Source organism: Podarcis pityusensis (genome assembly GCF_964106645.2).
Source record: "Podarcis pityusensis genome assembly, chromosome: 4".
NCBI lineage: Eukaryota > Metazoa > Chordata > Lepidosauria > Squamata > Lacertidae > Podarcis > Podarcis pityusensis.
Genome location: NC_138027.1, coordinates 33138687 through 33148552, shown reverse-complemented (window position 1 = coordinate 33148552; position 9866 = coordinate 33138687). Strand labels below are relative to the sequence as shown.

Genomic DNA, 9866 nt, shown 5'->3' with positions numbered 1-9866 from the left:
TAATGCATTCCTATGGTCAAAAAAAGTCCAAACAAAGCCAAATTTGGTACAACAAGAGTTTATTAAGTGCTCTTTAAAGTCACACATACTGTAAAGAGCATTTCAAAAATTGAAGGAACAATAAATTAAGTTTCTAAACATGACAGAAAAACATTTAAAAATCAACAAAGTGTACAGTACATTTTCTAAGACTCTGGGGGACCACTCGAAGAAGGTTCCTCTTCCACTCTTTGCTTCTTGCTGAAGAACCTGTCCATGGTCTGCTGCTTCATCCACCTTTTCAGCACCTCCCTGAAAGGCGACATGACCGTCGTATCAAAAGTGTTTGCAAGGTCATGTGCCACGTGCTTGTTAGGGTGGTGCCGCTGTGCAAAAGCCTGCACATCCTTCCACTTCATGCAAATGTCCCTCCACACAGAAATTCAACCCACCACACAGAAATTCAAACCCAGAACCAAGTCCTTGAATTCCAAACACCCAACCCAAAATCCAAAAACCCCCCAAAAAGTTTTAAAAGTTTAACTTACGAAATGGCTGCAAATCACCAAAGTCTTCAAAATCCTCAAATGGCTGCAAAAGAAGTTTTGGAAAAGCTTTAAAAATCACCAAAGTCTTCAAAAACCTCAACTGTTCCCCCAGCCACCCACCACACAGAAATTGCAAACCCCTCCCCAACTGTTGCAAACCCCTCCCCAACTGTTCCCCCAGCCGCCCACCACACAGAAATTCAAACCCAGAATTTTTTTTTAAAAAAACAACAACATGGCCCAATGGTCACAGAAAATCATAAAAATTCAAAAAAAACCCCACACAAGCTCCCAGATTCTTGCAAACCCCTCCTCAACTGTTCCCCCAGCCACCCACCACACAGAAATTCAAACCCAGAATTTTTTTTTTTAAAAAACAACAACAGCAGAGTGCCCCAATGGTCACAAAAAATCATAAAAATGCAGAAAAAAACCACACAAGCTCCCAGATTCTTGCAAACCTCTCCCCAACACCAAGTCCTTGAATTCCAAACACCCCAACCCAAAATCCAAAAAACCCCAAAAAAGTTTTAAAAGTTTAACTTACCAAATGGCTGCAAAAGAAGTTTTGGAAAAGCTTCAAAAATCAGCAAAGTCCTCAAAAACCTCAAAAAAGGCTACCACACCGCGTGCTATGTGTTGCTTCTCAAAGTCAAGTCGCAACTGCACCTCTTCAAGCAATGCACCCTGGGTATTAACGGTTTTACGAAAAAGGAAACAAACTTGCAAGACGTTTTTGTCTTGCGAAGCAAGCCCATAGGGAAATTCGTCTTGCGAAGCACCTCAAAAAACGGAAAACCCTTTCGTCTAGCGAGTTTTTCGTCTTGCGAGGCATTCGTCTTGCGGGGCACCACTGTATATGGGAAAGTATATGGGAGTGATAGCTGGACCTTAAAGAAGGCTGATGGCTGAAGAATTGATGCTTTTGGATTATGGTGCTGGAGGTGACTCTTGAAAGTCCCATGGACTGCAAGAAGATCATACCTATCCATTCTGAAGGAAATCAGCCCTGAGTGCTCACTGGAAGGACAGATACTGAAGCTGAGGCTCCAATACTTTGGCCACCTCATGAGAAGAGAAGACTCCCTGGAAAAGACCCTGATGTTGGGAAAGATTGAGGGCACAAGGAGAAGGGGACGACAGAGGACGAGATGGTTGGACAGTGTTCTCGAAGCTACCAGCATGAGTTTGACCAAACTGCGGGAGGCAGTGGACACAGGAGTGCCTGGCGTGCTCTGGTCCATGGGGTCACGAAGAGTCAGACACTACTAAACAACTAAACAACAAAAATGATGCTTCTAAGTGATTTTTCAATTTTTAAAAATTGTTATTATCACAATACGTCTCTTCATCCGAGAATCACAGGGCAGTTCACAAGTCATATAAGGGAATGGGCGTAGTCAAGGGTGGGCAGGGAGGGGCAGCTGCCCCCCCATAAATCAATGCAAATTGATAGAAATACATAGCTAACTGGGGTTCTCCCACGCCCCAACAAAAGGGTATATAAGGGTGGAATCCTATGGTTCCTGGGAGAGCATCTCAGGCCATGGGATTTTGCAGATTCTGCAGGTGTCTTTCCTTAGGCTACATATTTGACCCTTGGATCCAGCCGTCAGTCACCGTCAGTAATATCCGGAGTCAGTTTTGAACCATCTGAATGAAAGATGCTGTTGCAACATTTGGGGAAAGGTTGCTGAGTAGGATCCAATGTTGATTAGACATTAGAAACCAAGGCAAACTTCTTGACATGGAAACTGCTAGAAGCTGGCATGGGAAACACTTGTGTAAGTAAGTAGTCGGTAATGTGTGAAAGTATATACACCCAAGTTCAGACCCTACTAGACCCAGCATCTGTGCTCTCTTACAGTAGGAGCCAGCATGGTGTAGTGGTTAAGAGCGGTAGTCTTGTAATCTGGTGAACCGGGTTCGATTCCCCACTCCTCCACATGCAGCTCTTGAGTGACCTTGGCTAATCACAGTTCTCTGAAGTCTCTCAGCCTCACTCACCTCACAGAGTGTTTGTTGTGAGGGAGGAAAGGAAAGGAGATTGTGAGCCGCTTTGAGACTCCTTAAGGGGAGTGAAAGGCGGGATATCAAGGCCAAACCCTTCTTCTTCTAGGTTGTATTCCACTATGTCCTACTCAGAGTAGACCCTAATAAACTCTAATGATGGGCACATCACTCAGTCACCTTGGGCCAGTCACTGTCTCTCAGCCTAACCTACCTCACAGGGTTATTGTGAGATTAAAATGGGGAGGGGACAACAATGTACACCACCTTTAGCTCCTTTGAAGATAAAGTGGTATATAACTGATAAAAAATTGAATGTCCATTAACTTCAGTGGGTCTACTCTGAGTACAACTAGGTTATATTATTTTATCAAGGATATTGTTGTTCTGTGTATCCTTTAAAGTATCTCTCTCACACACAATTAGATAAAAAGCTGTGCCTTAATTAAGCATCTGACCTTGTGGCTGCAGTTGACATGAATTTTAGGTGATGCAATTGTTATCTGAACTTTCAAAAACAAAGAGGCTCTGAATAATATGGTGTCACAACCACTACCAGTTCTCATGACTGTTTTGCCTATCACTTTGTAGTTTAGGACCCATTGATCTGACACATTATTTTTGAATCTGTGTTGTCACAATTGATTGCTATCCAGATCTAGAAATAGCAGGAGGAATCCTTGAGAATTAGTGTACTAGGTTACTAGCTACAAGGCTTGCCTTCTGTACACTCAACAGCATCCTTTCTCTTTCCTTGATGAACTTCAGCTGAACTTCTGTTATTGAGTTTCATGAGTTTTACCCCGATCCAAGGTCAGATCTAAAAATAGCCTTTGCTCTATATTAAGGGAAATGTCCACAATATTCAGGATAGGCCCAGGTCTCATACACAGAGGGACCACATGGATATTGACAAACAGTACATTCTTCCTGAGAGCCTCTCAAATGAATGAATGTACACCCCCCCACCCAGGACTCTTGAGGGCTTTAAAAGGCCCTGCTCCAAGGAGTGGAAAGGGCTCGGGAAACAGGGCTGCTTCTGTGCCCTGCCTAGATTAGTCTATACTTGTAGTCTAGATTGAAGTCTTGTTCTAGATCATGTAAGGAGCTTCTCCCCTCTGAAACTTTGGGGAGCCTGAGTCTTCATCAACCTAATAACATAATCTGGATCCCTCTCTCAGTTGAATTTTGCATGAAGTACAAAGTCAGAGTGAAGTCACCTCAGAACCTATCTGTTTCACCAGAGTAAACCAGTTTCAGTTATTGCTGAAGGTGCTCTCAAAGCACGTTGTAGCAAGCATCATACACAAGACTGTTTCTGCCTAATGACTAAGCATGGTCTTTTGAAATTTCAGGTGTAGTCACCCAGGAATCACCTTATTCCACATAAGATCAGCTGAATGTATTGCAAAAGACAGGGCCAACAGATAGAAAGGGAAAATAATATTTCCTGGTTATACAGTATATTGTAAAGAGCTCCTGATTTACCGTATTTTTCGTTCTATAAGACGTACCAGACCACAAGACGCACCTAGTTTTTGGAGGAGGAAAACAAGAAAAAAAATATTCTGAATCTCAGAAGCCAGAAAAGCAAGAGGGATCGCTACGCAGTGAAAGCAGCAGTCCCTCTTGCTGTTCTGGCTTCTGGGATAGCTGCGCAGCCTGCATTCGCTCCATAAGACGCACACACATTTCCCCTTACTTTTTAGGAAGAAAAAAGTGAGTCTTATAGAGCCAAAAATACGGTAATTAAGATATGAGCTAATGATGTACACTACTGAAAAGTTTAAAATGCTGGCCTGAGTTAAGCTACATAAATTCTAAATAGAATAATCAATGATACAATATTGCATTAATTATAAAGTACTAAAATTATTTGTATTAATATTATCATGCAAATACTGAGCTACTTGGATGTCAGCAACTGAATATTGTGGGACTTCCAAGTAAACATGAATAGAATTGTGTTGTAGTTCTCAAATTCAATTTCTTACTGTGAAATGAGACTATTTCTAGCCAAATCATCCTTGCTATTATGAGGAAGGATTAAAGAAAATATATGAAAAGCTTGCTTCGGTTTCATTAGCATATTTTATGGGAGCAGAAACATTGCAATGAAATTATTTTGCCAAGGTGTGCTCAAGCACCACACAGATACAACAAAGCAGAGCTGTAGCTCCTTTCTTTACTTTTTCAGGTTTCTCTTCCTTGCATCCTAGGATTTACCTCTGCTATGTCAACCTGAGTTATCTGCCTTGGTAAAGGCAGGCGACACAGTATATCCATGTACTCGTCTTTGTGCAACACCCCTACAAATAGCTGGATGTCAGAGGCTAAGCTAGGATCATAGCTGATTGTTTAAGACCAATACAATGTTATTTGCCAAAAGTGAAATGGAAAATAAAATCCAGTTTAAATAAAGTACAATGAATACAGGAAGAATAATATTCATATGGTAAGCATATGAGCTGGCTGTGTGCAGGAACTCTGAACAGAAAAACATAATAATGTTGCAACCCAGAGTTTGAGTCAGATGCTTTGAAGTAAACTCATCCTTCACAGTTATAAGAAATAACAACAATGAATGATTTGTTAAAAATTTAACATGCTTGATAAAGTGAATCAGATGCATCTAGCAGTAGTCAGCTTGGCAAAAAACTTCAGATTTTTAAAAAACAACCACGGCCTCAGATTAGATCTAATTAAGCACTTATCCAGTTTTCTGTGACTTTGGGTCAAATTGCATGAAAGTCATGATGAGATTTCTCAAAATTCTTTTTATTTCATTCAAAGCAGATGTAGGCTGAAATTGATCAAGGTTTAACCCTTTCTCCCCCTACCATTTGCTCTATAGAAATTGCTCGCCACTTCTAAATTGATGTTAGCTTATGTGGGGGCTTCACCACTCCTCAACTAGAACTAATAGCAGCTTTGCGATGATTTATTTTAGTTGGGGAAACAGTGTAGGGGAATGGAGTCAAATGCCTCCAATAGCACCAGTGACTGGATCCTGTTCAGGCCCTTCCCCAGTTGATTTTATACTTTAAAAAGAAGAAGTAAATGTCTCCTACATCATATATAGTTTGGGCCTTTGTTCCACAGCAGGAAAGAATGAAACAACATTTGCTATCCATGGGTGAAGGATGGGGAATCTGTGCCACCTCCAGATTGTGCTGGACTCCAAATCCCATCCAGCAGCAAGTATGGCCAGTGTTCAGAGATGATGGGATCTGAACTTAAGTTCCTGCACCCAGGCTGCAAACTTTACTCATTGCACCACACTGGCTGAGCCATGATTTCAGTGTTTTTGAACTAATTCCTTTCTAGCATTTCCCCTCATACAGTGTCAGTTTTGTTATACAGAAATAAGAATACAGCACATTTTCTTTGCCTCTTAGTAACAGTCCAAAGGTCTTCCAGTTCAGTGATTTTTAAAGTTGTTGGAATAAACGGGAGCTGCCACCAAGTGTGCTTTTTACACATTAGATATGCATTGTTTTGCATTTTATTCAGAAAATATGAATAACATCATGAAATAGTTCCTGAAAAAGTGTTAAGCATCTTGCAGAAAGATTTACCACCCGCTTAGGAATTTCAGTGTTAATCCACCTCCAAAGTCATGGAAGGAAGACCTAACCATAGTTAGCAAAATACATGACTGTGCATTTGGAGACATACCTTACATTACCATTTCTACTCATCTTAAATCATTCTCTAATATGCAGTGTAAGTTCTTTTAAACGCTTTCCCCACATACAATGAAGTCAATAATTGTTGGGAGCACAAACATCTAGATGATATGCAGAAAATCACAGAACTCTACAATTCTTTGATTTCCTACTTATCTTTGGGAACTGCCCTTTTCACTTTGGAACTCATCTGAGATAATGTAGAACCAATGGCGGTGTTTGTCTATTTAGATCAGTTATACTGACAAATGTTGTGAATGTTCATTTATCAGCAGCAGCAGGGATGGCTTTTGTGAAGAATCAGAACAGGAGTTACCAACGTGGCACCTGTGGCTGTAGTGGAGCTCCTGAGGTCTTGCCCAGGTGCCCCCTCTGAGCTGCCTCCTTGGTAATAAGGGGGCTTACCTTTCCTCTCCTTAGGGAGGAAGTTGAAAGAGCAACTCTATTACCCACTTCTCTTTCAGCTCTATGCCCTTTCCAAGGCTGAAATTAATTCTGCTAGATCCAACTTCTATCCAGGTCCCATAGTAAGGGAAATATGTGCACTATCTTTCTGTCGCTCATGGTGGTGGGGCAGAGGAGAAATGAAAAGTGGGTGGTGTTGATAGCACGATCTGAAAAATCCAAATGTGCTTACAGACCTACAAACGTTGGTGACCCCTGAATTAGAAGATGACCAACTAACCTCCCTTGAAGGAATGGCTCTTCAGAATCCTTTGGTAAACAAAGCTCATATGTCTGCTGACAGCTCACTGATCAGAGTCTCCTGACCCCATTCCTCACTCCTGCTCTTACTATCTGGTTTAAGCATGCTGTTCTGAGCATGGAAGAGGGAAGGTAGGAAGTGCAGAAGAAGGCAAAAGCAATGATGGTAATACATTAAGGTATCTATTCACAGTGATAATGAAAAATACAATTGCTTGTTTATCTTATGCATTCACAGTACTTAAATAGGTATGAATGTCTTTTAATTGAATTTTCAAAGCTATTCCAAACCACAGCTTAAAGTGCTTTGTATACGCACACCATAATCACTCTAAAAGAGTTTTTTGTTCTGGTTTCCCCTTTTACAACATCTGGTATCAGCAAGCATAAAGGTTATGGGGCTTTCAGTATGACAGTCTTCTGTTCAGCCCCTAAAACACATCACAGCCAAAGAGTTCTATCCGAAGTACAATACTCAGATTCCATGTTTTTGGAATGACACGAAGGAATCGGGAAAATATCGGTGGCCTGAAGTAGTTCTTGACTAGGCCACCACTGTTAATGTTGCCTGTGAACACCTGAAAACAAGCATAACAAAATGAGTGGGCAATAGTGGAGAATGAATGCGCAATGAGTAGACAAAAGGTTGGACTAACTCATATTCCCACAATGGCACATAATATCTAAGTTTATATAAACCTGTGCAGTCCCTTATGTGTCAGGCCATTGGGCCATCCTTTGAGTCCACGGCAAACACTGTACCTATTATGATTCTCTAAGTTCTCAGGCAGAGATCTTCCCAAGCTCCAGTCCCCACAGTGTGGTAGGGGGATCCACTACACATTAGAATTTGGACCTAAGGCCTCTAGCTTTTGATCTTTACAATAAAAACACTGTTCAGAGATGTAGCTCCAGTATTTTATTCTGCATTACACAAGCGATATCTAATGATCACTGGACCCTATATTGCTTGTAAGAACTCTAAATCCTTGGTGAAGCAAAATGATTTGGCAGTATAGTCACTGAGTCAAACCTGGCAAATCAAGACTGTTAAAGGAGACCTCAGTAGTGGAGGGGGGGTGGCCAACATTTTTAATGCTTAGCATAAATGAAAATAATAAATAGGGAGGGGGAGGAAGAATTGGTACCTTTTCCGTGGAAGTTGAATCATTTATGTAAGGCTTCCACACTGAACCATCATCGCTGTAGAGGATGGAAAATGTCTTCACATACATTTCACTGTACATTGATTTAGCTCCTTGTGTTATGATGCCTGTTATCTTCTTAGATTGAAGGAGATCAATCTGCAGCCATTGTTGGTTGTTGTTGGACTGTAAAATTAATGAGAACAATAATAACACTGAGTTGTGCAAGTTCACTGGTGAATATCCAATACATGCAAATCTTTAACTGAGTTCTACAGAAGTGCACAGGGTCACTGAACACTGGACGAAGACTCTAAAATAGCCAAGTGTTTAGCATCCTTCCATGTATTCTTTATTTAATTATATGTATTAGTTGACCTTAAATCAAAATAATTTGTAAAGTGGAAGTAATTCAAAGAAAATAAAACATAGTTGTTAAAAGAAAGCAATGAAAAATGTAAAGCTAAATAACCAACACTTCATTCAAGCACAATTCCATATATGTCTGCTCAGAAGTAAGTCTTAATAAGCTCAGTATTCCAGGGTTAAGTGTATATACTAATCAAGGATATCACCTGCAGGCATTACAGCTGCTGACCCTGTGTACACTGGAGTAGATCCAATGACTTCAAGCTACAGGTATTAATTTTTTTTAACGGAGTTCATTCACTAGCACTAGCGCTAACTTCTTTCCTCTTTTTCTGTTGATTTCTTTATATGCTATTTTAATATGATGGTTAGCTTATGTGCGACCCTGATTATTTTATTTTTACTCTACTTTTACATTATTAAAAAAATAAACAAGTGCAGAAGCTTTGATTTTGCAGCTTTCGTCTTTACCTTTGCTTGCCAGGCATTCATCTTTCCTTTGAGATTGAGGCGGGCAAGAGATGGCTCCCATGAACCCAACCAAGTCTTCTTATAAGAAGAGGCTGTAATTTGCACATTCTTGATAGCCACACTTTCCATTCCCAACGGCATAAAGCAATCTATCATAAAAATATGGACACATCCTGGTTAGATCTCCTAAGCAACAGTATGGTTTACAGCAAAGATGTACACACAGAAAGGCCTCAGCTGCAGGGTCCAGGTCTTACCTTCCGTATCACAACCCAGGAGTTCCATACGAAGAGTAGGCCTGTTATAGAACTTGGTTGGATACACCCTAATATACCTAGCAACAAGAGGAGGGTCAATGAGGTTTTCTTTTATTCCATGGGCATCTGAATTGCCTTCAAAAACCTAGTGGAAACAAAAGAGCTCTGTAAGTAATTCTGCAGTATTTGTTAATGGATGCACTCCCAGTGAAGTATCTCACGTATATTTTATTACATGGATTCTGCCCATTTGCCTGTATAGACCCAGTAACCTCCCCCCTAAATAAATTCACACTTGACCCAAATTTTAGTTTTGGTTTTTGGCAGAATTTAGGCCACAACTTTATTGATTACAGAAAGTGAGTGGTTCCATAGGCTCTGGTTCGACTAGCTCCCTGCCATGCAGGTAGCGCTGACCCAGGGTTCCAGCATAGGTCAGCCAAGGGTGAACACCTGGATAAGTGAAAAGTCGGGAACAGACTATGTCCGCCACCCAGATGACCCCCTGGACTCAGACACAAGCATAACCCCCTCTCAGGGCTTGACCAAACCATTTGAGTCCCTGGATTCCTTTTATGGAATAGCCTTCACATAGGGATGGCAGAGCGTTCTCCCATCGCTATCACCTGAACCAGAGCCTATATGCAACCTTACAAGTTGTGACAATTTGCTACGCAGCAGGCAAAACCCAAA

The 9866-nt window shown here is 41.0% G+C and overlaps 1 protein-coding gene across 1 annotated transcript in view; it reads right to left on the bottom strand.

The window, feature by feature from the left end:
* Positions 1-6006: 6006 nt before the first annotated feature.
* The window catches only part of F5 (coagulation factor V), a gene marked incomplete at its 5' end in the record, with an annotated part of 39651 nt that continues 35791 nt past the window's right edge, over positions 6007-9866 (bottom strand). The window contains 4 exons of the mRNA XM_081003905.1: positions 6007-7509; positions 8080-8262; positions 8917-9065; positions 9174-9318. Of these exons, the coding sequence (XP_080860031.1) occupies positions 7363-7509; positions 8080-8262; positions 8917-9065; positions 9174-9318 (624 nt within the window). The 3' untranslated portion in view covers positions 6007-7362. The remainder of the gene's footprint in view (positions 7510-8079; positions 8263-8916; positions 9066-9173; positions 9319-9866) is intronic.